This window comes from Piliocolobus tephrosceles, chromosome 16 (assembly GCF_002776525.5).
Source record: "Piliocolobus tephrosceles isolate RC106 chromosome 16, ASM277652v3, whole genome shotgun sequence".
Taxonomy (NCBI): domain Eukaryota; kingdom Metazoa; phylum Chordata; class Mammalia; order Primates; family Cercopithecidae; genus Piliocolobus; species Piliocolobus tephrosceles.
This window is the reverse complement of record NC_045449.1, coordinates 7,250,334-7,275,424: the sequence shown is the minus strand read 5'-3', so window position 1 is coordinate 7,275,424 and position 25,091 is coordinate 7,250,334. Positions and strand designations below refer to the sequence as shown.

General features: G+C 54.8%; 2 protein-coding genes across 5 annotated transcripts; one reads left to right on the top strand and one right to left on the bottom strand.

Annotated features, from left to right (window-relative positions):
• Positions 1 to 58: 58 nt before the first annotated feature.
• ZBTB4 (zinc finger and BTB domain containing 4) lies at positions 59 to 24,558 on the top strand. Of its 4 annotated transcripts, none has more exons than XM_023193170.2 (4): positions 59 to 318; positions 16,904 to 16,974; positions 17,421 to 18,520; positions 20,036 to 24,558. In XM_023193170.2, the coding sequence occupies exons 3-4, from the start codon at positions 17,430 to 17,432 to the stop codon at positions 21,981 to 21,983; spliced, it is 3,039 nt and encodes a 1,012-aa protein (XP_023048938.1). In that variant the 5' UTR covers positions 59 to 318; positions 16,904 to 16,974; positions 17,421 to 17,429; the 3' UTR covers positions 21,984 to 24,558. The 4 variants fall into 4 exon arrangements, with proteins under 4 accessions (XP_023048938.1, XP_023048937.1, XP_023048939.1 ...); XM_023193169.2 differs by lacking the exon at positions 59 to 318 and adding an exon at positions 4,616 to 4,815; XM_023193171.3 differs by lacking the exon at positions 59 to 318 and adding an exon at positions 4,837 to 5,383.
• Positions 845 to 4,087, bottom strand: SLC35G6 (solute carrier family 35 member G6). Its single transcript, XM_023193173.2, has 2 exons — positions 4,031 to 4,087; positions 845 to 2,356 (listed from the first exon to the last, which is right to left on the bottom strand). The coding sequence occupies exons 1-2, from the start codon at positions 4,085 to 4,087 to the stop codon at positions 1,343 to 1,345; spliced, it is 1,071 nt and encodes a 356-aa protein (XP_023048941.2). The 3' UTR covers positions 845 to 1,342.
• Positions 24,559 to 25,091: the final 533 nt, after the last annotated feature.

The window sequence follows — 25,091 nt, the reverse complement described above, 5'->3', positions numbered from 1 at the left end:
CCGCCCCTTCCTTTCCCGCCCTCCCTTGCGCTACGGGGCCGCCTGCGCAGGCCCGCACGGGGTGCGAGCCAGAGTCGTGGGTCCTCCCCCTGCTCGCTGGTTGGGCGACGTTTTGAAGTGACTGGGAGACAGGAATTTTTTTCTGTAATCCCACCGCCTCTCCTCGCTGCCCCCTTCTGCACTGAGATTTAAGGTTTGAAGATTCGAGGGTAAAATTGGGCCGCTTTCATTCTAGTTTGGACAACGGTTTCATCTTCAGCAAAAGCCTCTCATTCGTAGCACCCCCCCCAGCTGGAAAATGGTCTGCTCTGCGAATCGGTAATGGAGGCGGGGCGGGGCGGGTCCTCCCGAGTGAGCTCCCGGGGGAGGGCGGTTGCTCATGAATATGCAGTTCTCTTGATGAATATGCATGAACAAGCCAAGATGGCGGGACCAGTGGCTTGTCCGGAAGTAGCCGATGTTGGTCAAACGGCCTCCAGAGACGGGTGGGCATCTCTTGGCCTCTAATGCCGTGCCGTACCGAGCCATGGTCCTAGATCCATGGCCTGAGCCGCTCGAAGAGACTTCAGCTCGGAGGCCTGCTCTGGAAGGAGCCTGGCCACTGTCCGGGAGAGATCACGGGACCGCGACAATCCGAGAAAAGCAGATTAGCCATGGGGCGGGCCACGAAAGTCCTGGGGGATTTGGGGTCAAGGCATCTGAACATTAGGAAATCCTTCACTTTGTAGAATATTTCAGGAATAAAATGGGGGGGCGGGGATCCCAAGGGATTCTCCAATGAGAACGGTCGTAGGACTTCCACTCTCCCTCCAAAGCAGAGACGACACCACTGCACAGCCACATTCAGAGTAATCCTTGTTTGATGTCAATGTCACGTCACCACCCCAAAGGGGGGGGGGGGGGGCACAAGCACGAAAAAAGGAAACCTTAGCCGTGAGGGGAGGGGTGGGGAGGCATGCTCCCCTCCCCCAGCGCAGCTGCTGGCTCTGTCTTTGCCGGAACACTCCAGCCCCAATGCTCTTCTCTTTGCTGCTGAGTGAAGTCCTCCCCGTGGCCCACGGCCTGCCTGCCTCTGCCCCTTGGATCTGCTCCTCAGACTTTACCCCTTAGTTATGCCCTGATTCCCAGGACCCAGCTTGGACTCCACATCCCTTGGTCCCAGGCTGGCTCCAGGTCTTGCAGGTAGTCACTCTCCACCAAGTCCCCAAGTCACTCTTGACTGGGAGAGGTATCCCTCTCCCACACCAGTTCTTTTCCAGTCACTTGTCCTCCCATGTTCGTCTTCAGTCTTTGCCTCTATTTACCCCTGCCCCTCCCAACCCCCAGGCTCCCAAGTTCTATCTCACTCCTCCACCTTCCCTTCCCTCTCACAGCTGAGGTTCCGGGCTGTGATGATGGCAATGCTGCCCAGCACAACCCCTGCCCCCATGATGTCAGAAGGTGCCACAGTCTCATGGAGCATATAATACTGCAGTATAAGGGCCACCACCACCTCAGAATTCAGGACAGCGCACACGAGGGCAGGGTGGGCCTTGGTGACCGCATAGCTCACACATGTGAAGGAGACCAAGGCGAGGATCCCCACTGCCCCCACACAACTCCAACTCAGGAGGTCACTGGGCAGCACGGGGGTCTGCAGCACAAAGAGGCCTGGCACAGAGCCCAGCAGCCCCACCAAGCCAAATAGGAAGGCCACTGTTGGGAGGCCTGAGGGAAAGTGCAGAGAACAATAGACCCGAAGCCCCAGGGACAGCGTCAGGCCTCCCAGGAAAGCCAGCCCATAACCTACGGCGGTGCAGAGACCTGTGGTCCCCTCCTGCAGTGTCCCTAGTCCAGGTCCCACAATGATTATTAATCCTAGGATGCTACCCAACAGTCCACACCAGTCGTAGCCACTGAGACCCTGGCTCTCAAGGCAGAGGGCGAGGAGGGCAGAGCAGACGGTGGAAGAACCTTTGCGAACAGTGGCAGCGTTGCCAGCGGGCACCACCTGAAACGCAGTGTAGGCACATCCAATGCTGAGGACGTTGAGCACGGCATGGAGGCAGGCCCAGCCTCGGATGTCAGGAGGTCCCAGAAGTGGGTCGCCACGCAGTTTAAGTAGCAGGGCAATAGGGAGGTGGAAGAGACATCGACAGAGGAGCAGCTCCAGCGAGGGCAGGTTTGAAGCCTGGTAAGCCATACGAGAAAGGGGGCCCACAAAGCCAGCAGGCAGGCCCCCACCCAACAGGGCCACCAGCAGACCCTTGGTGGCATCAGAGGGCTGGCAGCGCTGGTGTGAGGGGAGGCTGGATGGAGTGGAGGGCGGCGATGGCTGCGTGAAGTCGGGCAGGTTGAAGTAGGGGTGACTGCCAGCCTGTTAGGGAGAAAGGAGCTCAGGGTAGACAGCAGCCACAGCCCGGGTGACCTGGGGCAGGGCAGATGCGAGGATGGGGTCTGGGAGGAACTCTTGGGAGTTAGAAAGGGCCTAAAAGATGAGTGAGATGGTATAATGTGGGCCTGCAGCAGGAAGCAAGGAGTGAGCCGTCCTGGAGTATCATTTCCCTGGTAAGTTGTTCCTGGGAGGAGAAAAAGGAACCAGGATGCCCTCTTGGATTGAGGAAGGGGAGGAAGCCTCAGATGCTATGCATCTGTGTGATGCCACAAGTTCCAGAGACACCTGGGTACACTATTAGGAATTCTATTTGTGGGTATCTCTGAGACAGCTAAGTTTTAGGAAAGGAGGGGAAATGGAGCAACCAGGAGCTATAGGGAGGGAGTATTGGGCCCCTGGCCCCCATACTCACCATCTTTCCTTGGACTTTCTCCTCTCTCCTCCTGGCTCAGGGAGCCTGGGCCCCTCAGAGCTCCAGCCATTGTGACCTGGTTGGAGTGGGGGTGGGGTTCTTCCCTGGAACCCTCCTGAGGTGGTAGTGCGCCTATTTTCCCACTGAGTCTAACTCTGCTTCTTTTCTTTCTTTTTTTGTTTGAAATGAAGTTTCCACTCTTGTTGCCCAGGCTGGAGTGCAATGGTGTGATCTCATCTCACTGCAACCTCCACCTCTCAGATTCAAGCGATTCTCCTGCCTCAGCCTCCCAAGTAGCTGGGATTACAAGCGTGCGCCACCACACCTGGCTAATTTTTCTTTTCTTTTTTTTTTTTTGAGATGGAGTTTCACTCTTGTTGCCCAGGCTGGGGTGCAGTGGTGTGATCTTGGCTCACCGCAACCTCCGCCTCCCAGGTTCAAGCAATTCTACCTCATCCTCCCAAGTAGCTGGGATTACAGGCATGCACCACCACACCCGGCTAATTTTTTATTTTTAGTAGAGATGGTGTTTCTCCATGTTGGCCAGGCTGGTCTTGAACTCCTGACCTCAGGTGATCCGCCCACCTCAGCCTCTCAAAGTGCTGGGATTACAGGCGTGAGCCACTGCACCCAGCTAATTTTGTTTTTTGTTGTTTGTTTTTTTTGGTAGAGATGGGGTTTCACCATGTTGGTCAAGCTGTTCAGGAACTCCTGACCTCAAGTGAGCCACCCCGCCTCAGCCTCCCAAAGTGATGGGATTGCAGGCATGTGCCACCCTGCCCAGCCCAGGCTGGAGTGCAGTGGCACCATCTCGCCATCTGGGCTCACTGCAAGCTCCGCCTCCTGCCTCAGCCTCCCAAGTAGCTGGGATTACAGGCGCCCGCCACCACGCCCGGCTAATTTTTTTGTATTTTTAGTACAGACAGGTTTCACCGTGTTAGCCAGGATGGTCTGGATTTCCTGACCTCGTGATCTGCCCGCCTCTGCCTCCCAAAGTGCTGGGATTACAGGCGTGAGCCACCGCACCCGGCCTCAGGCAAGGAGGTTTTAAGGCAAGGAGCTCTGAAGCCTGGCTCCTCCATCTCCTTAGTTTTTAATTTTCCAGAACCAGGGAGGAGTTCTTGGGATTGTCCCTGTGGAGTTTCAGGAATGTGTTTTTTTCTGTGTGTGCTTCCACCTGGTGTTTTGTTGATGCTGTCCCCAGAGGCCGACACCAAGGCTTCTGCATTTATGTTCAAGGATACAGATGTGGATCTATCCGCTGGTGGGGACAAAGTACCCAGCCAGCTTCGTGTGTTCATTTGCGCTGGTGGTCGTTAATGTGTGCCCCGTGTGCATGGCCAGGGCCTTCCTTTTCCGCGGCCTGCTGAGCGTTCCTGCGCATTCCTGGAGAGGGTGTGTGTGTGTGTGTCCAGGGCTGGCCCTCTTTGAGTGTGCTGACCCTGAGTCTGTGGGTCCCACTGGGCCTGATTATGAGTCTGCCATGTCATGTCTGCACCCTGAGAGCCTGTGTGTTAAATGCTTTCAGGCAGTGTGCACCGCTGAGTGAAGGGCGTGCAGGGGGAAGGGCGGAGGGAGCCCTTTCCCTGGGGGTCGGTGGTGTTGCGCCCCTGCCGGGGTGCTGCAGTCCGGCCCGTGCCCGGCTGGGTGTCCACCCGCCCGGTGGCCCAGCGCGACGCGGTGTCCTGCCGCGGGGATCAGTCCCGGGGAAGGCCGTCGGGCGCTCGGAGCTTTGTGTCGGTGTCGGCTGCGCTGCGCCGGCCTCCTCTCGGCTGCGACGGCGGCGGCGCTGGGGGGGGGGGGCTGGTTCCGGGGGGGGGGGGGGGGGTAGGACCGGGGGGGGGGGAGCCGATGATGTCAGCGGCGGCGGCGGCGGCGGCGGCAGCGGGGCCGGGCCGGGGCCAGGCGCTGGGGGGGCCGGGGCCGGAGCCTGAGCCTGAGCCGGAGCTGGAGGCGGGCGAAACCGGAGCGGCCGGGGGCGGCCACGGTGATGAGCCGGGCCTGGCGGACGCGGCGCCATCACGGTCAGGTGGGCCCCGGGGCGAACTGGGCAGGGCCAGGGCGGACCGGAGCCAACTGCCGGGCCCCCTCTCCGCTGCCCGGCGCCGCGGAGCCCCGGCCGCGCCCCGCGCCCAGACCGCTCTCCTATGGGGTTGACCTGGGGGCGCAGGGGTCGGGGGCTGAGCCTGGCCCCGCCCCCGGGCGCACACGACGCTGGGGGGCGACTAAGGGGGCCCTGGTATGGCGTCCGAGCGAGCGGCGGCCGGGGGACGCGATCGCCTGGGGCCGTGGAAGGGGCGGCGCTCACTCCCCCTTTGAAGGGTTAATTCTGCAGCCTAATGTCCCCCTCCCCCCGTGGGGCAGGTTGGGGGTGGGGTGGGGCGGGTGTGAGCCCGGGCAAGCGCTGCAAGCTGCTGGGAGGGCGATGGCGTAGGAGCCAGGCAGAGAGGGGGAGGGGTGGGCCGCCTAGCGCCCCAGAGTTGGGGTGTGCGGGGTGCGCAGGGCGAGCTGGGGCCCCGGAACCGCCGCGCCGTCGGGGCAGGGTTGTGGCTGTGAGTCTTGGAGATCGTGTGTCTCCTGCTGTGTGGTGGGGCAAGGTAAACCTCTCCTGGGCACCACCGTTTGCTGGCAGCCAGGGGTCTGGGTAGGGCCCTCCCTGGGCCATGGAGGTAGAAAGCCAGAAGGGGTGTCCAGTGTTGTGGGGCAGAGTTACAAGACGAGCCCTGTGGCTTTGGGTGACAGATGGGCATTCTGAGCAGGGCACAGCATGCTGGGTGCAGAGTTTGTTCGATGTGGGGCTGTATGTTTTCTACAGCATGTGTTTTTTCGCATGTACGTCTTGTGCTGCACCTATGACCTGTTTATGAACTGTTTTCTGCAGAGCTGGCATGCTGTATGTGTTGCGGAGGGTGCCAGGATGCAGTGTATGTGCCCTTTTGGAGGGGGCGGTTGTGGGCCTTTTAGTCAGAAGGCGTCACGTCTGGGTCCCATTTCTGTTGCTCTGCTGAGGTGTGGTCCAGTGGTAAAGAGGGCGATGGATGGGTTTGCGTGTCCGTGATGAGTGTGTTGCATGGGGGCTGCGCGTCTAGAACTCAGATCCGGAAGATCTGGAGTAAGGAACCCCAGGGTGTGTCTCGGGCCCGTGGGTCTGCTGGCACTGGTGTGAGGGGTTCGGGGTGGAATGCGCCACTTGTGCTTGTGGGATCATGGGCAGCCAAGCAAGGGGAAGGTTGTGCGTTTGCAACATTCTCCACAGGATTCTTTTGTGACGTTGTTTGTAGGAGCCTGTCGGGGCTGCTGGGCTGGGAGGCAAGCTGGTCAGAAAACACATGTGGGGAGGGAGGTGGCGTGACAAGGGTAGTGTGGGCCTCAGACCCAAGAGGCCAGCCGCAAGCAGGCTGTGTATGCGTGCCTGCCGTCTGTGTGCTTAAGTGGTGGTGGGGCTGTGGAGGGGATTTGGTATGAGGAAGGCGGGAGATAAATGCAGGGTAGTGCATGGCGGCCGGCGGGAGGCATGGGTGTTGTCAGGCGGCCCAGCTAATCTTTGCAGGGTCTGTGTGTTTGCCCCTCATCAGCCTGCCCAGCATGTCAGGGTCACCCGGAGGAGAGGCTGGGCGGCCACAAGGGAAGTAAGCTTAGACAGAGCGGCTCCTTGGCCATGTTTATGTAAAGGCTGGGTGTGACTCTTGTCACTAAAATGGAAAAAAGAAACGTGAAGTTTTCAGCCTCCTCCTGCTTCACCCTCTCCCTCTCTCTGCCCCCCTTGTGGGTATCTCTGACGCATACTGGGCCCCACTCCTGCGACAGTGGAAGGGCCTCGGAACGGAATTCGCTCGCTAGGCAGATTCCTCAGAACAGGTTTTCCTCACCTTTGGGGCCTGGGCCCTTCTACGGGTGTGTGTGCAAGTGCATTCCAAGCCTGCACACCACTGTCTCCTGTGCCTGGCCCCACTGGAAGGATGTGTGTAGGTAGGGGAAGGGAGGGTGCTACGGACAGGCCCTCCGGCATGGGGGGCTGGGAGGGGTGGCTGCCTGGGGGAGCCTGCACAACAGGTGCACAGTGACAGCCTGGTGAAGAGAAAGGAGCCATGGCCCAGGGGCTGAGGAGCTCTGGCGTCTTTACCATTCCCTCACTGGCGCTTGATCTGAAGGAAGCTCAGTTCTTCATCTGCGGAATGGGGCTGATTGCCTGCCCTGCATCTCTGCCAAAAGCACGTGGGAAACGGACCCGAAAGTGGCTGCAGTCTGGGGGCTGTGCCTGTGCCAGCCCCTGTCAGCCCTCCGTCAGGACTGGGAATTACCTTCTCGGGGCTTGGCTGATAATAATGGCAGCACACACTTGCTTAGTACTGACCGTGCACCAGCCACTGTCTTCAGGGCGCTTATGTGTGGCCACTCAGTCCTCCGACCAACACCGTGAAATAGGCCCTGTAATTACCTCCCTTTTTCAAGTGAGGCAGCTAAGGGCCAGAGAAGTTAAGTAATTTGTCCAAAGTCACTTAGCTAGTGAGAGGTGAAGCTGTATTTGAACCTGAGCAATCAGGTTGCAGATCTTGTGCTCTTAACTACTGTACTCTGCTACCTTCTGGAACATTCAGTGGATGGTCCTTTCTGTGCAATTGCCTCCAACACTCTTCTCCCCAGCTCCTGCAGAACTTAGCATCTGTGCAGCAGTCCATTTCAGAAGACCCAGATGCTCAGGGATCCCCTGCTGAGAACATGAGAACCTGAGTCTCTGCTGCTGTATAAGGTGGATGGTGGCCATAGGGGCACAAAAGGTTGATGAGTCAGAGGAAGGAGAGATTGTCCTCATCCTGTCGGTCAGGGAGGGCCAAGAAGGAGGTGGCTTTGGAGTTAGATCTTAATGTTTTGGAGGGATTTTGACAAGCTTGGGGAAAGAGCATTTCTGGCAGGACAAGCCAGCACAGGCAAAGGCATGCAGGTGTGGGTCATGCAGAAGCTGGAGGGAACACTGGGTGTCTGGGGTTTCATTCATTTGTTTAGAGATGGGGTCTCACTATGTTGCCCAGGCTGGACTCAAACTCCTGGGCTCAAGCAATCCTCTAGCCTCAGCCTGCTGAGTAGCTGGGACTATGGGTACGTGCCGCCACGCCCGGCTCACACTGATTACTGTGTGTTTGAAGAGGATAACAAGGCAAGATTAAAAAGGAAGATTGGAGCTAGACTAGAGCCCTTGACTGCCTGGTAGAAGAATTTGAATTTTATTCTAGAGTCAGTGGGGACCAGTGGAGGTTTTGAGCCCAGGAGTGATATTCCTGAACTGTGGTTAGGGATGTTGACCCTCACTGGGAGGCGGGCTGGGTGGAGGAAGGTAAGCCTGGAAGCCAGGGGATAGCTGGGAGGCTATAGCCTTGGACCATGTGAGTGTTAACAAGGACCTGAGCTATCGAAGGGAAGATTTCCAGAGCCATTCCCAAGCTCGGCCGCGGTTTCAGCCACACTTGATGACTGCTGGATGTGGGAGCGAGGGAAAGGGTGGAGTCAGACATGACACATTTAGCACTTAGCACGTGAGACCTTGTGCGGTGGTTTATGTAACCAGCTGGCGGGCCATAGTCCCCTTCAGGGCCAGGTCTAGCAGTATGGCAGAGGGAAAGATTGAACATCTGGGGTCAGCCGGGCCTGGATTCAAATCTTGAATGCTATTTACAAGCTGTGCGATCTCGAGCAAGGTATATCCCTCTCTGAGCCTTGGTTTCCTCTTCTGTAAAATTAGAATAATATGACCAGGCGCGGTGGCACATGCCTGTAATCCCAGCACTTTGGGAAACCAAGGCAGGGGGATCACCTGAGGTCAAGAGTTCAAGACCAGCCTGGCCAACATGGAGAAACCCTGTCTCTACTAAAAATACGAAAACTAGCTGGGCATGGAGTCCCCGCTACTCTGGAGGCTGAGGTGGAGAATTGCTAAACCCGGGAGACGGAGGTTGCAGTGAGCCGAGATCATGCCACTGCACTCCAACCTGGGCAACAGGATAATATAAATACCTACTGGGGGTGGCTATACTGAGAATATCATTAAATGAGGCAGTGTGTGTGAGGTCCCAAGAAGAGTATGGGGCAAATTGTGAGGACTCCAGAGTGGTCAACTTATTTATGGTTTTTTAAATTTTGTTTTGTTTTGTTTTTGAGACGAAATTTTGCTCTTGTTGCCCAGGCTGGAGTGTAATGGCATGATCTCGGCTCACTGCACCCTCCGCCTTCCAGGTTCAGGTGATTCTCCTGCTTCAGCCTCCCAGGTAGCTGGGATTACAGGTGCCCACCACCACGCCCAGCTAACTTTTTATTTTCAGTAGAGACCAAGTTTCACCATGTTGGCCAGGCTGGTCTCACCATGTTGGCCAGACAGGTGGTCAGTCTCTGACCTCAGGTGATCCACCTGCCTTGGGCTCCCAAAGTGCTGGGATTACAGGCGTGACCTGACCATGCCCGGCCTATTTTTTTTTTTTTTTTTTTTTTTGAGGCAGAGTCTCACTCTGTCATCCAGGCTGGAATGCAGTGGCGCAATCTCTGGCTCACTGCAACCACCACCTCCCCGGTTCAAGCAATTCTCCTGCCTCAGCCACCTGAGTAGCTGGGATTACAGGCGTGCATCACCACACCCCGCTAATTTTTGTATTTTTACTACAAACGGGGTTTCATCATGTTGGCCAGGCTGGTCTGGAACTCCTGACCTCAAGTGATCTGCCCGCTTCAGCCTCCCAAAGTACTGGGATTACAGGCATGAGCCACTGTGCCTGGCCCAGAAGTGGTCAAGTTATAATTGTCATCCCTATCTCTGGGCCAACTTTGTCCGTCATGGATAATGGCTTCCTTCCTGGAGGATTGACTTTGAGGACAGGTTCGTTCATTTACCTGTTTTTTTGTTTTGTTTTTAACCACCCATTATGTGCTAGGCCCTATTCTAAGGACTTGAGATACTGTAGTGAACAAAGCAGACAAAATTCCCTACCCATGGCTGGGTGCTGTGGCTCACACCTGTAATTCCAACACTTTGGGTGTCCAAGGTGGTGAATTGCTTGATTCCAGGAGTTCAAGACCAACCTAGGCAACATGGTGAAACACTATCTCTACTAAAAATACAAAAAATTTGCTGGGCGGTGGCATATGCCCATAGTCCCAGCTACTTGAGAGGCTGAAATGAGAGAATCACCTGAGCCTGGGGGAGGTCGAGGCTGCAGGGAGCTGTGGTAACACCACTGTACTCCAGCCTGGGTAACAAAGCAAGACCTCATGTCAAAAAAAAAGAAAAAGGGCTGACCACGGTGACTCACGCCTGTAATTCCAGCACTTTGGGAGGCTGAGGCAGGTGGATCACCTGAGGTCAGGAGTTCGAGACCAGCCTGGCTAACATGGTGAAACCCTGTCTCTACTACAAATACAAAAATTAGCCAGGTGTGGTAGCATATGCCTAGATTCCAGGTTTTTGGGAAGCTGAGGTAGGACAATTGCTTTAACCCAGGAGGCGGAGGTTGCAGTGAGCCGAGAGAAGTCACACCACTACACTCCAGCTTGGGCAACAGATCGAGACACCATCTCAAAAACAAAGCAAAACCCCAAAAAATCCTACCTTTTACCCCTTGGAGCTTACATTCCAGAGATAAATAAGAAATAGGAGCTGGGCGCAGTGGCTCTCCACTATAATCCCAGCACTTTGGGCGGCTGAGCTGGGCGGATTGCTTGAGCCCAGGAATTCAAGACCAGCCCCGGGGAACATGGTGAAACCTCATCTCTACAAAAAATACAAAAAGTAGCTGGGCATGGTGGCAGGTACCTGTAGTCCCAGCTACTCAGAAGGCTGAGAGGTAAAGGATCACTGGAGCCCAGGAGGTCAAGCCTGCAGTGAGCCTCAATCCCACCACTGTACTCCAGCCTGGGCAACAGAGCAAGATCCAGTCTCAAAAAAAGATAAACAGTTGGCTGGGCTCTGTAATCTCAGGACTTTGGGAGGCCGAGGCAGACAGATCATCTGAGGTCAGGAGTTCAAGACCAGTCAGGCCAACATGGTGAAACCCCATCTCTACTAAAAATACAAAAATTAGCCAGGCCTGGCTGGGTATGGTGGCTCACGCCTGTAATCCCAGCTCTTTGGGAGGCCGAAGCGGGAGGATCACGAGGTCAGGAGATCGAGACCATCCTGGCTAACATAGTGAAACCCTGTCTCTACTAAAAATACAAAAAAAAAAATTAGTTGGGAGTGGTGGCAGGCGCCTGTAGTCCCAGTTACTCGGGTGGCTGAAGCAGAATGGCGTGAACCCAGGAGGCGGAGCTTGCAGTGAGCTGAGATCATGCCACTGCACTCCGGCCTGGGTGACAGAGCAAAACTCTGTCTCAAAAAAAAAAAAAATGTGGTGGCGGGCGCCTGTAGTCCCAGTGACTCGGGAGGTTGAAGCAGGAGAATCCCTTGAACCCAGGAAGCGGAGGTTGCAGTGAGCCAAGATCGTGCCACTGCACTCCAGCCTGGGCAACAGAGCTAGACTGTGTCCCCCCTGAAAAAAAAAAGGGAGAGAAGCAGCTGGGCCAGTTTCAGTGGCTCACGCATGTCATCCCAGCACTTTGGGAGGCTGAGGCAGAAGGATCACTTGAGCCCAGGAGTTCAAGAAAAGCCTGGCCAACATAGGGAGATACAGTCTGTACTAAAAATTTAAAGAAATTAACTGGGCATTGTGGTGTGCACCTGTGGTGCCAGCTACTAGGGACACTGAGGTGGGAGGTCACGAGAGCCTGGGAGGTTGAGGCTGCAATGAACCGTGATTGTGCCACTGTGCTCCAGCGTGGGCAACGGAGTGAGACCTCGTCTCAAAAAAAAAAAAAAAGAATGGCCAGGTGCAGTGGCTCATGCCTGTAATCCCAGAACTTTGGGAGGCCAAGGCAGGTGGATCACGAGGTCAGGAGTTCAAGACCAGCCTGGCCAAGATGGTGAAACCCCATCTCTACTAAAAATACAAAAATTAGCCGGGTATGGTGGCGGGTCTGTAATCCCAGCTACTCAGGAGGCTGAGGCAGGAGAATTGGTTGAACTGGGGAGGCGGAGGCTGCAGTGAGCGGAGATTGTGCCGCTGCACTCCAGCCTGGGTGACAGAGTGAGACTGTGTCTCTAAAAAAAAAGAAAAAATTAGCCAGGTGTGGTGTTGGGCGCCTGTAATCCCAGCTACTCGGGAGGCTGAGGCGGGAGAATTGCTGGAACCTGGGAGGAGGAGGTTGCAGTGAGCCCAGATCATACCACTGCACTCCAGCCTGGGTGACAGAACTGGACTCTGTCTCAAAAAAAAAAAAAAAAAAAAAAAAAGTGTTACTAAGTGCTAAGGAGTAAAATAAAGTAGGGGAGGGAGATAGGAAGTTTTAGGAGGTGGGGAGTGGCCAGGGAAGGCCTCAGGGGAAGGTGGCTTCTAAGTCAAGGCTTAAAGGAAGTTGGGCTTCACTGCTTGAGGTTATCTGGAGGAAAGAACATTCCAGCCAGAGGGAACCCAAGACGCAGGGCCTGTCTGGTGTCCATGCTCAGATCCCCACCTCAGTGGCACCTCTGAAGTCACACAGGCATTGAAGAGTAGAAATGGTAAGAACAAACAAAAAACTTGAAAACCACAGAGCCACCAAACCTACCATGAAGCCCAATTTATGCCTTTTTTTTTTTCACCACTTCTCCCCACCATTTTCCAGGACTGAGTTCTACGAACTAGATATTGCCACTTGTTGGCTCGCTTAATCTTTATGACAACCCCACAAGGTAGGAACTATTAATCGTCCCCACCGTATGGACAAGGAAACAGATACAGAGAGGTTAAGTAACCTGCCTGAGGTCACATAGCTAGTCTTTTCCACTTCCTATAAGGCCTTGCAGGGCAGTAGCCAGTCACAGGGCAGTTGAACTCAAGCTGCGTCCAAACGCTGGGTTGGCTAGCAATAAAATCTGAGGCAGATAACCCCATCACTACCTTCCCTCTACCTCGAAGGGAGGAGTTTAGAGTATGTGATTTCTCTAAGCCTGTGGCCTCACTGTGGCCATTTTGAGTGTTGAAACGAGATGACACAGATAATATGCTTAGCATTATACTTTGCACATGGTAAGTATTTCAAGCGTGGGCAACACGGCAAGACCCCGTCTCTACAAAAGTAAATAAATAAATTAGCCAGGCATTATGTCATATGCCTATGGTCCCAGATACTCAGGAGGCTGAGGCAGGAGGATCATTTGATTCCAGGAGGTTGAGGCTGCAGTGAGCCATGTTCACACCACTGCACTCCAGCTTGGGCAACAGAATGAGACCCTGACTCAAAAAAAAAAAAAAAAAAATTCACAAATGGCAGCTACAGAGATCATGATGACGATGATTGTGTGTGATCCCTAAGGGCCAGTCCAGCATTGGGTGTCTCTGGTTCTTAGAAGCCCTGACAGGTCTCATCCAAGTACTGTGGCAGTCAGCACACAGTCACACATGCATAGGCTCCAAGCCCACTAATACGGTTGTGCAGGCTGGCAGGCCCAGCCAATGGGATGAATGAGGACTGGAGGCAAACCTTGACTTTGCTCACCTAGACAGGGCTGCCGCCTCCTGGAGGAAAGAACCTTGCTTCTAATTTTCGGAAAGGCACCCAGGTAGGCTATTTGAGCCCTGGTGGGTGCCATAAACACGTCCTTCATTGATGTATGGTGAAGTCGTGAAGTCATCAGGAACATAGGCTTTGGAGCCAAACTTCCTGGGATCAGATCCCATCCCTGCTACTAGCTGCTCCTATGTCCTTGGGCCGGCTACCTAGCATCTATAAGCCATAATCTGACATTTATTTTATTTATTTATTTATTTATTTATTTTGAGACGAAGTTTCATTCTTGTTGCCCAAGCTGGAGTGCAATGGCGTGATCTCGGCTCACTGCAACCTTCGCTTCCTGGGTTCGAGTGATTCTCCTGCCTCAGCCTCCTGAGTAGCTGCGATTACAGGTGCCTGCCTCCATGCCCTGCTAATTTTTTATATTTTAAGTAGAGACGGGATTTCACCATGTTGGCCAGGCTGGTCTCGAGCTTCTGAACTTCAGGTGATCCACCCACCTCGGCCTCCCAAAGTGCTGGGATTCCAGGCATGAGCCACCACGCCCAGCCTATTTTATTTTTTTGAGACAGGGTGTGGTTCCGTCACTCAGGCTGGAGTGCAGTGGCACAATCATAGCTCACTGCACCTTTGAACTGCTGGGCTTAAGGGATGCTCCCACCTCAGCCTCCTGATTAGCTGGGACTGCAGGCGCACGCCACCACACCTGGCTACTTTTTGTATTTTTTGTAGAGACCAGGTTTCTCCATCTTGCCCAAGCTGGTCGCGAACTCCTGAGCTCAAGAGATCCACCTGCCTCAGCCTTCCAAAGTGCTGGGATTACAAGTGTGAGCCACTGCACCCAGCCCATAGTCTGTCATTTTATTTATTTATTTATTTATTGAGACAAAGTCTTGCTCTGTCACCAGGCTGGAGTGCAGTGACTCAATCTAGGCTCACTGCAACCTCCGCCTCCTGGATTCAAGTGATTCTCCTGCCTCAGCCTCCCCAGTAGCTGGGACTACAGGTGCCCGCCACCGTGTCCGGCTAATTTTTGTATTTTTAGTGGAGATGGGGTTTCACCATGTTGGCCAGGATGGTCTCAATCTCTTGACCTTGTGATCCACCCGCCTCGGCCTCCCAAACTGCTAGGATTACAGGCGTGAGCCACCATGCCCGGCCTGTTTTTTATTTCTTTTTATTTTTATTTTTATTGTTTGAGACAGAGTCTCACTCTGTCACCCAGGCTGGATCAATCTCCATCCAGAGCGATTTCGGCTCACTGCAGCCTCTACTTCCCGGGTTCAAGCAATTCTCCTGCCTCAGCTTCCCAAGTACCTGGGATTAGAGGCACCCACCACCATGCCTGTCTAATTTTTTTTTTTTAATTTCTAGTAGAGATGGGGTTTCTCCACATTGGCCAGGCTGGTCTGGAACTCCTGACCTCAGATGATCCACCCACCTCGGCCTCCCAAAGCATTGGGATTACAGGTGTGAGCCACAGTGTCTGGCCTTAAGGAGGGATAGTGGCCGGGTGTGGTGGCTCATGCCCGTAATCCCAACACTTTGGGAGGCCTAGGCGAGCGGGTCACAAGATCAGGAGATCGAGATTACCCTGGCTAACAGGGTGAAACCCTGTCTCTACTAAAAATACGAAAAATTAGCCAGGCATGGTGGTGAGTGCCTGTAATCCCAGCTACTCAGGAGGCTGAGGCCGGAGAATCGCTTGAACCCGGGAGGCAGAGATTGCAATGAGCTGAGATTGTGCCACTGCACTCCAGCCTGGGTGCAGAGCGAGATTCCATCTCAAAATAAATAAATAAATAAAAATTTAAAAAGCGGGAAAGCTAACTGCTACCTTTCAGGGTAGTGATAAGGAACAAATGAGGTACTTCAAATAAAACACTGACTCTTGGGGTCCCAGTGGGCCAGTGGTTATCATGGAAGTGAGTGGCAGGCCTGAGCACTAGCCCACGAATGTAGTGAGGCCCCTTCCTCAGGATGCCTGACCTATCTGAAATTCACCAATTGACAGGGTAACACTAGAACCTGATCTGTCCCTGGCAGACAGGGTTGTTAAAACTTTGGAATATCATCCCTGTTTACCATCTTCCTTCTTCCCATCCAGGAGAAGTGTCAGGAAAATATTTTGGGGAATGCGAAATGGGGTGTATGTGGGGAAAAGGCCTTTGAGTCCAGATAGTATGAGTGATAAATGGGAAAGAACATTTTTCAGAGAATGGGAATTGTATGAGGAACTCCTGATGCCGAACGCCTCTGAAGACACGTGTGGCCCATGGCATATGGAAGGACACCCTCAAAGATGGGTGACGGCTCCCAGGCTTTGTGGAGGGCAGAGGAGAGGGTCTGGAGAGCTCTGCTCTCAATTCTGCAGGCCTGGATCTCTAAATAGGTGCCACCTGTCATTATCAACGCTGTGTGACTTTGGATAAGTCTGGCTTTCAAACTCAAACCTTCAACTGAAAAGAGTCCTCAAGGCCCTGATGGTGCCTGCAGGGGAAAGTGGCCGTGCGGTACTTTTTTTTTTTTTTTTTGGAGACGGAGTTTTGCTCTTGTTGCCCAGGCTGGAGTGCAGTGGCGTGACCTCGTCTCACTGCAACCTCCACTTCCCAGGTTCAAGCGATTCTCCTGCCTCAGCCTCCCAAGCAGCTGGGATTATAGGCACCCGCCACCACGCCCGGCTAATTTTTTGTGTTTTTAGTGGAGATGGGGTTTCACCGTGTTAGCCAGGGGTTTCATCGTGTTAGCCAGGTTGGTCTCGATCTCCTGAACTCGTGATCTGCTCACCTCCGCCTCCCAAAGTGCTAGGATTACAGGCATAAGCCACCGCGCCCGGCCTTGATTATGCTGCTTTTTCAGCCCAAATCCCTAGGGCATCAGGTCTCTGAGTGAGGTTTGGGACCAGGCCTCCTGGTCCTGTGGCCTTTCCAGTGCCCTCCAGAGACTGGAGCGAGCTGGCAGTTGTGTAGGGGTCAGTGGGCTTCAATGGTTGCCTGGCAGCTGGGCCAGAAACCCCCTCTGAGATTTATGGGGCTGGCAGGATATGAGGAGGTCCTCTCCTCATTTGAATATCTACCAGCTTAGGTCCCATTTTTAAAAACTCACAAATTATTTTGATATGTAAATGAGACCATGATGATAAATGACAACATGCAAATCTTTGACTTCCTCTGAGCCCTGGAGATTGGGCCAAAGGGACTTGAGAGTGCTGTGACAGGCTTCCCTGAACTATGGGCTGGACCTGTGCTACTATATTGTTTGGAGGTGAATTGGGAATATGCAAATTATCTTGTCACTGTACTTCTCTGGGCCTGCAGAACAAGGCTCTGTAAGAACCTGCGTGGCCTCCCAGGTTTGACCGGACGCAGCTAAACAAATAACCTGGCAGAGGCTCCGGGGAGGGGTCCGGGTTCACCCGGATGTCCTCTCTGGCCACAGTCCTGCACCCCTCCCCACTTCCTGGGGGCTTTTCCTCCCACTTCCCTCCCTGAGGACCCTCTCCTGCTCCTCCTCTAGGTTCCCCTGACATGGTTTCTGTTTCTCCACAGAAGGAAGAGGCCCAGCAGAAGGGACTCGCTGAGCCACCCCCCGCCCCACTCCATGTTGGCTGTGCTCTCAGGTGAGAAAGTACCCAGAGGTCTACAGTGAGGGAAAAGTAGACCCAAGGCAGCAGGCCAGCGGGGGCGGCCATTTTGTCTAGGCTGGGGAGTTCTGTGAAATGGCTATCAGGAGTTGTGGCGCTTTCTCCTCCTTCCCGTGAGAGAGGTTTCCCTTGCTTACCTCTCTAGTCTATGACTTCAGAGATCATGACCCCTTGACCTTCACCATGACCTGAGGTATCTCTGGCCTCTTCCAGCCACAGAAGTGAGTTAGACATACTGGTGTTGGATGCTGGCCAGACTTGGGTGGCTAAGGGCCAAGCCCTGGCTTCTGTGGCCTGAAGTGATTCAGCCCTCCATTGGCTTCTGACCAGCAGCTCCTGACCCTCTCTTTGCCTGACCTGAGAAGCCTCTGCCCTCTGCCCAGCCTCCGAGACTCTACCTGGCCTCCTCTCCCACTGTCTAGGCTGGCACCATGCCCCCTCCTGCAGAGGTGACGGACCCGTCTCATGCCCCCGCCGTCCTGCGCCAGCTCAATGAACAGCGGCTCCGTGGCCTCTTCTGTGACGTCACCCTCATAGCCGGAGACACCAAGTTCCCTGCTCACCGCAGCGTCCTGGCTGCTTCAAGTCCCTTCTTCAGAGAGGCCCTGCTCACTTCGGCCCCACTGCCCCTCCCACCAGCTACAGGGGGCTCCGCACCCAACCCTGCCACCACCACAGCTGCCTCTTCCTCCTCCTCCTCTTCCTCGTCTTCTTCCTCTTCCTCCTCCTCTGCTTCCTCTTCTTCCTCCTCTTCCTCTTCCTCTCCCCCTCCAGCCTCTCCCCCTGCTTCTTCCCCGCCCCGGGTCCTGGAGTTGCCAGGGGTCCCAGCAGCTGCGTTTTCTGATGTCCTCAACTTCATCTATAGCGCCCGGCTCGCACTGCCTGGTGGTGGAGGGGACGGGGCAGCTGTAGCAGAGATTGGAGCTTTGGGGCGCCGTCTGGGCATCTCCCGCCTTCAGGGCCTGGGAGAGGGAGGTGATGCCTGGGTACCTCCTACCCCAGCCCCCATGGCCACCTCGCAGCCTGAAGAGGACAGCTTCGGGCCCCGGCCCAGGCCAGCTGGGGAGTGGGAGGGTGACAGGGCTGAGGCCCAGGCCCCTGACTTGCAGTGCTCCCTACCCCGGCGGCCCCTCCCCTGCCCCCAATGTGGAAAAAGCTTCATCCATCCCAAACGGCTGCAGACCCATGAGGCCCAGTGCCGACGAGGGGCCAGCACTCGGGGGTCTACAGGGCTGGGAGCCGGGGGCGCTGGCCCTGGTGGTCCTGCAGGGGTGGACGCCTCAGCCCTGCCTCCACCGGCGGGCTTCCGAGGAGGCCCCGAGCACGTGGTGAAGGTGGTGGGCGGCCACGTGCTGTATGTGTGCGCAGCTTGTGAGCGTTCCTATGTGACCCTGTCCAGTCTGAAGAGACACAGCAATGTACACTCGTGGCGGAGGAAGTACCCCTGCCGCTATTGCGAGAAAGTGTTCGCCCTGGCGGAGTACCGCACGAAGCATGAGGTGTGGCACACGGGGGAGCGCAGGTGAGTGGTCCAGGCTGGCAGGGGGAGCGGCCGGAGGCCAGCACTCAGAGATCACAGGGACGAGGGCAGCAATGGGTGGGGCTTGGGGCCTAGAAAGTTATCCTGAGACTAGGCTAGCTGCAGTAATCCCAGCACTTTGTGGGGCTGAGGTGGGAGGATCGATTGAGGCCAGGAGTTTGAGACGAGCCTGGACAACATAGAGACCCCATCTCTACAATTTTTTTTTCTTTTCTTTTTCTTTCTTTCTTTTTTTTTTTTTTGAGACAGAGTCTTCCTCTGTAGCCCAGGCTGGAGTGCAGTGGTGTGATGTCGACTCACTGCCACCTCCGCCTCCCAGGTCCCAGTTTAAGCAATTCTGCCTCAGTCTCCTGAGTAGCTGGGATTACAGGCATGCGTCACCATGCCCAGCTAATTTTTTTTTATTGTATTTTTAGTAGAGTCGGGGTTTCACCATGTTGGTCAGGATGGTCTTGAACTCCTGACCTCGTGATCTGCCTGCCTTGGCCTCCCAAAGTTCTGGGATACAGGCGTGAGCCACCACACCTGGCTTTTTTTTTTTTTTTTTTTTTTTAAGACCGAGTCTCACTCTGTCCCCCAGGCTGGAGTGCAGTGGTTCAATCTCAGCTCACTGCAACCTTTGCCTCCTGGGTTCAAGTGATTCTCCTGCCTCAGCTTCGTGAGTATCTGGGATTACAGGTGCGCACCACCATGCCCAGCTAATTTTTGTATTTTTAGTAGAGACAAGGTTTCACCATGTTGGCCAGGCTGTTCTCGAACTCCTGACCTCAGGTGATCTGCCAACCTCGGTCTCCCAAAGTGCTGGGAGTACAGGGATGAGCCACTGCACCCAGCCTCTACAAATCATTTGAAAAGAAAAAAAAAAAGCCATCCTGAGGCCCCTGCTCACCACCACTCACCTGTCTGCCTCCCTCCAGCCCCAGTTCCTTCAGCTGAGGTTTTTTTTGTTTTTTTTGTTTTTTTGAGACGGAGTCTTGCTCTGTCACCCAGGCGAGAGTGCAGTGGAGCAGTCTTGGCTCACTGCAGCCTCGCCTCCAGGGTTCATCAGCTGAGGTTTATTAAGTCTCTTTGTGCCATGTCCTGGCTTGCTGCTCTGGGGAAGGGCTAGAGGGAAAGAGAAAGCTCCCTTCACCGGAAAGGACTGCGGTGGCACAGGCATGTCCAGGAATCATTACACTATTCTGAGCAAGGCCTTGAGTTTCCACGCGGTGTCCCTGTTCGTAAGTCGTTTCCCCATTCTGTCATCCGGGCTTGAGAAGAAGGCTCTGTGAGTTAGGCTGGGTCCCAAGTGGAACAGCCGAGGCCTAGAGTCTCACAGCCGGTGGGGGCACTGAGCTCAGATGGGCGCCCCGCACTGAGGCTGGCTGGGTGAGGGAGGCAGCGCGAGGCTGCGGGAGTCACAGGTTTGAGTGCAGGGTGCAGGAGGACCTGGGAGACTTCAGGGCCCTTGACTCAAGTGGCTGTGTTCCTGCCCTATTCCCTGCTATGCTGACCCAGGTACCAGTGCATCTTCTGTTGGGAGACCTTTGTCACTTATTATAACCTGAAGACCCACCAGCGAGCCTTCCACGGCATTAGCCCGGGCCTCCTCGCCAGTGAGAAGACACCCAATGGAGGCTACAAGCCCAAGCTCAATACACTCAAGCTCTACCGCCTGCTCCCCATGCGGGCAGCCAAGCGGCCCTACAAGACCTACAGCCAGGGAGCCCCAGAGGCCCCCCTTTCTCCAAGCCTCAACACACCGGCCTCCGTGGCAATGCCAGCCAGCCCGCCGCCTGGGCCCCCACCTGCCCCAGAGCCTGGCCCTCCACCCTCTGTCATCACTTTTGCCCACCCAGCCCCCTCTGTCATTGTCCATGGGGGCAGTAGCAGTGGTGGAGGGGGGAGTGGGACGGCCAGCACAGGAGGGTCCCAAGCCGCCTCGGTTATCACTTACACTGCTCCCCCGAGGCCACCCAAGAAACGAGAATACCCACCTCCTCCCCCTGAGCCTGCAGCCACACCTACCAGCCCAGCCACAGCAGCCAGCCCGGCCACCGCTGCAGGGCCAGCCACGGCCACCACCACGGAGGAGGCCAAGGGCCGGAATCCACGGGCCGGAAGGACTCTGACTTACACAGCCAAGCCAGTGGGCGGGATTGGTGGAGGTGGGGGTGCTCCCGCAGGGGCTGGCCGGGGCCCCTCTCAGCTGCAGGCTCCACCTCCACTGTGTCAGATCACTGTGCGAATCGGGGAGGAGGCCATTGTCAAGCGCCGCATCTCAGAGACTGACCTGCGTCCTGGGGAGCTGAGCGGAGAGGAGATGGAGGAGAGTGAGGATGATGAGGAGGAGGAGGACGAAGAGGAGGAGGAGGATGAGGAGGAATCAAAGGCTGGTGGGGAGGACCAGCTCTGGAGGCCCTACTACTCCTACAAGCCTAAACGCAAGGCTGGAGCTGCTGGAGGTGCCAGTGTGGGGGGAAGTGGGCCGCCCCGAGGCCGCCGGCCACCACGCTGGAGGCAGAAGCTGGAACGGAGGAGCTGGGAGGAAACCCCAGCAGCGGAGAGCCCAGCGGGACGTGCCCGCACAGAGCGGAGGCACCGCTGTGGGGACTGTGCCCAGACCTTTGCCACCCTGAGAAAGTTGCGAAAGCACCAAGAGGCCCATGGTGGGGGCTCCCACAGCTCCCGGGCCGGACGGAGGCCCTCCACCCGCTTTACCTGCCCCCAGTGCGCCAAGGTGTGCAAGACCGCAGCTGCCCTGAGCCGTCACGGGCAGAGGCATGCTGCTGAGCGGCCCGGGGGCACCCCAACTCCTGTCATTGCCTATTCCAAGGGCAGCGCTGGCACCCGGCCCGGGGATGTCAAGGAGGAAGCCCCCCAAGAGATGCAAGTCTCCTCATCCAGCGGTGAGGCAGGCGGCGGGAGCACTGCTGCTGAGGAAGCTTCCGAGACCGCCTCACTCCAGGACCCTGTCATCTCAGGGGGTGAGGAACCCCCAGTGGTGGCAGGCGGGGGCAGCTATGCATACCCACCTGTGCAGGAATTTCCACTGGCCCTGATTGGGGGCGGCCGGGAACCTGGTGGTGGCAGGGGAAAATCTGGGAGTGAAGGGCCAGTGGGAGCTGGTGAGGGGGACCGGATGGAGGGGATAGGGGCTGCCAAAGTCACTTTCTACCCTGAGCCCTACCCGCTCGTCTACGGCCCCCAGCTCCTTGCCGCCTACCCTTACAACTTCAGTAACTTGGCCGCTCTCCCAGTTGCTCTCAACATGGTCCTACCTGATGAGAAGGGTGGGGGGGCCCTTCCCTTCCTACCAGGGGTCTTTGGCTACGCAGTGAATCCTCAAGCAGCACCCCCTACCCCGCCAACACCACCTCCCCCAACTCTTCCTCCACCAGTTCCCCCTAAGGGAGAAGGGGAAAGGGCAGGGGTTGAGAGAACCCAGAAGGGTGATGTGGGGTGAACCTTGGGGCTCAATCCCCCTTTCACCAGATGCCACCCTCCCTGAACCCCCCACCACTACCAGCTCCCTGGCCTCCCTGCCCCTTGGGAGCCCCTCCACACTCTTGTGCAGGGACTTGGGGGCCCCTGGAGCTCAGGGGTCAGGCTGCTTTGTGTGAGATTGTAGTTTTCCCATCTCCTGGGAAGGGATCTTTCGAGGTTCCCCTCTCAATCTTCCTCCAGGGAATGGCCTCCATGAGGGGCAGGGCCAGCTTCCATCCCTTCTCCAGCCCTTGGGGCAACTGAGCAATATACTTAACCTGAATCTCTACTCACGGCCCCCACCAGCTCTGAATGTCTAACCTGCTCCCCTGATTCGTAAACCTAGGGGGAAACCATCTCTCTCTCCTAATGACCCCCCTTGTTCTGAAGCTTTCTCTAAGCCCTTCCCAGATGCTTCCTAGCACATTCCATTCATTGTGGCCCAGGGCCTGGACCAGACCATTGTGATACCTGACCCCACCCGCCTGGGAGTGTGGCTTTGGGTTCCATCCTTCCCAAGCGTGGGTCTCTACGTCCCTGTTTCCCTTGCATCAAGACGCCTTCCTTGGTTTCCATGCCTTTGGATCTTCCATGTTCCTCCCCATATTCCTGGACTTCGGAGATGGCCTCTCCCAAGCCAGGTCAAGGAGGTGTGGGGGAGGGCTGCCCCTCTGTTCTGTGGCTGAGCACTTTCCCAGTCCAGGGCAGGGAAGTATTGGCCCTATCTTGACCCCCAAATCCAGTGAGCTCCAGATTCTTCCAAGGCAAAAGAGGTGAGCAGATCACACCTCTTTCTGCCTCTACATATGGCCTATTCTGGGCTAAACCAGATTTGGGGGCCAGGAGGGAAGAACTCCAAATGGGATGGAGAAGGAAATCTACTTTCTCCCTGTTTTTTTTTCCTGATGGTTTCTCCCAGACTAGACCAAATAGCCAGAAAAATGATAGGGGTGGGATGGGTGGGTAAGCCCAGGATTTGCACATGACCTTCCATCCTTACCTGTATTCCCATCTCCCCAGTGTCACTCCCCTCACCAGTCACTCCAGATGGTTTTTGGGGAACCATTCTACTCTTCTGGTGGGCTTTGGGGTATCCCCACCAGCTTTCCCTTCAAAATAGCACCTTACACCCCATCTTTGACTCAGTTCCCCTCACCCAAAGATCCCAGCCTAGGGATGGGGTACAGGGACTTTAAATAGTCCCTAATCCCTAATTTGCACTAGTTAACCCTGGTCAGGGGTCCCTGTATTTCCTTCCAGTGGGGGAGATGAAGAAATGTTTGCTCCTAATTCTCTTTGAAAACTGGGCCTCCCTGCTCTGTGATTGGATAAACGTTTCCCATCCCACCCACCTCCCCCCAGAAAATAGCTCACAAGGGGAGAGCCAGTTTGGGGGAGCAAATTTGACAAATGGGAATTAGAGGAGTGCAGTTTTAAAAGGAAAAGTTGTTGTCATCAAAATGGCAGCCTTTTCCCCAGCTACTGTTTTTGGGGCCAAGATGGCTGCCCTAGCAGCAATCACTGCCAAGGGCAAGATCATGGCTTTTGGAGGGAGGTGAGTTTAGGGAGGGCCAGGACCATCCTCCTACCCCTCATACCCTCCCAGCATATACAAAGGGGGAGGTTTTAGACAGGCTCCCTGAATGTTAACCACAGAGGAGTCACTCCTTCATTCCTCCTCTGTCTCTTTGCACTTTTCTTGGTCTTGGCCACAGCCTGAGTGATGAATTTCCTACTGAATGTACCAAGTTCCAATTTTTAAGGGGGGGAAGTTTCAAATGGGGAAAAAATGCAAAAAAAAAAAAAAAAAAATTCACTAAAAATTCCCACAAATCTTGTTTCTGGCACTTTAGAAAAACTGCAAAAAAATACATAATAAAGAATACATATATATATCTACACACAAATTATATATCTATCTATCTATACAGCGGAACCACAAGAGAGACTGAGGAAGGCCTGGAGGCAAGGGCAGAGGTTATGACAGTGCCCCTATATCCTTAACCCGTACTCCTCTGAGGCAAACAGGCATGGGAAAATGGAAGGGTTGAGGATGGACCGGAGAATTGGAACTTCAGAATAGGTCAAAATTCCAAAACCATGGACTTTTTTTTGGGAGAATTGAGATTGTAGACATTTATTTTTTTTTAAATATGATTAAGGAAAATAGCTTCCAGAATGTGGTGGTTCTGGGCAACAAATGAGATTGTGGCGACGTGGAGATTAAAATATATGTATTTGAACTGGGGAATTTGAATATTGTGAGTTTCAGATGTTGGAAATTTGGGATTTTGCAGTTTTGTCTTTTGAAAATGATCAAGTCTTGTTAGTTCGTGCCCTCTTTCCCCATGTTCCCTGGGAAGAAGGGTGGTGGCAGAGTGGGAAGGCCACTGGTTCTGTGCCACAGCACGCAAGATTTAGAATTCTACAGACTCTAGCTCTCTACGTAGTGAGGACCCAGATTTAGAGAAACTGACCAATATTTATCTCCGCATTTGTGTGTGTGTCCAACTCTGTAGGCCAATAAACCAACAAGACAAATGAACTGTGCTCCACAGTGGGATGCCAGGTGCAATTATTTGCGTGGCTGGTGGGTCTGGGGAAAAGGAACATGCTAACTTTGTCCCACAGGGATCCCTGCGAGTTGTGGCCCAATGCTCTCTCTTTGGACAACAACTTCCAGCAATTGAATAGTTGAGTGAGGGCTTGTTGACTGTCAGCTCAAGCTGACTTTGGCCTAACCTCCAGCCAGAAATGTTAACAGTCTAGTTCATACAACCTGCTGAGCGCAAGATCTCTATGTCCAAAATGGCCCTGACTTAAACCAGGTCTAAACCTTCCTTCCAAATTGAAAGAAAACTGAGGCACAAAATGTGTGACGCCCATAAGAGACACAACCTTTCTTTTTCCACTTGTAGCTTCCCCGCTTCAACTCCTTGCCCCCTATATCTTTTCTAGTGTTACGGAAGAATGGGCAGGTAAACTAAGTGACGTGGGTCAGGCGTATGGGGCTTTGAGGAACCGTGGTATGAATAACTTGACCAGACAGAGTGGACAGCCACTAAGCTCTAGCCAAGTTGTTGCCAAC

Coding starts and splice junctions, on each gene's coding strand:
- SLC35G6 (XM_023193173.2), bottom strand. CDS start 4,087: ATGAACACACGAAGCTGGCTGGGTACTTTGTCCCCACCAGCGGATAGA. Junction 2,357..4,030: donor CAGCGGATAGATCCACATCT/GTATCCTTGAAC, acceptor TCTCCCTAACAG/GCTGGCAGTCACCCCTACTT.
- ZBTB4 (XM_023193170.2), top strand. CDS start 17,430: ATGCCCCCTCCTGCAGAGGTGACGGACCCGTCTCATGCCCCCGCCGTC. Junction 18,521..20,035: donor TGGCACACGGGGGAGCGCAG/GTGAGTGGTCCA, acceptor ATGCTGACCCAG/GTACCAGTGCATCTTCTGTT.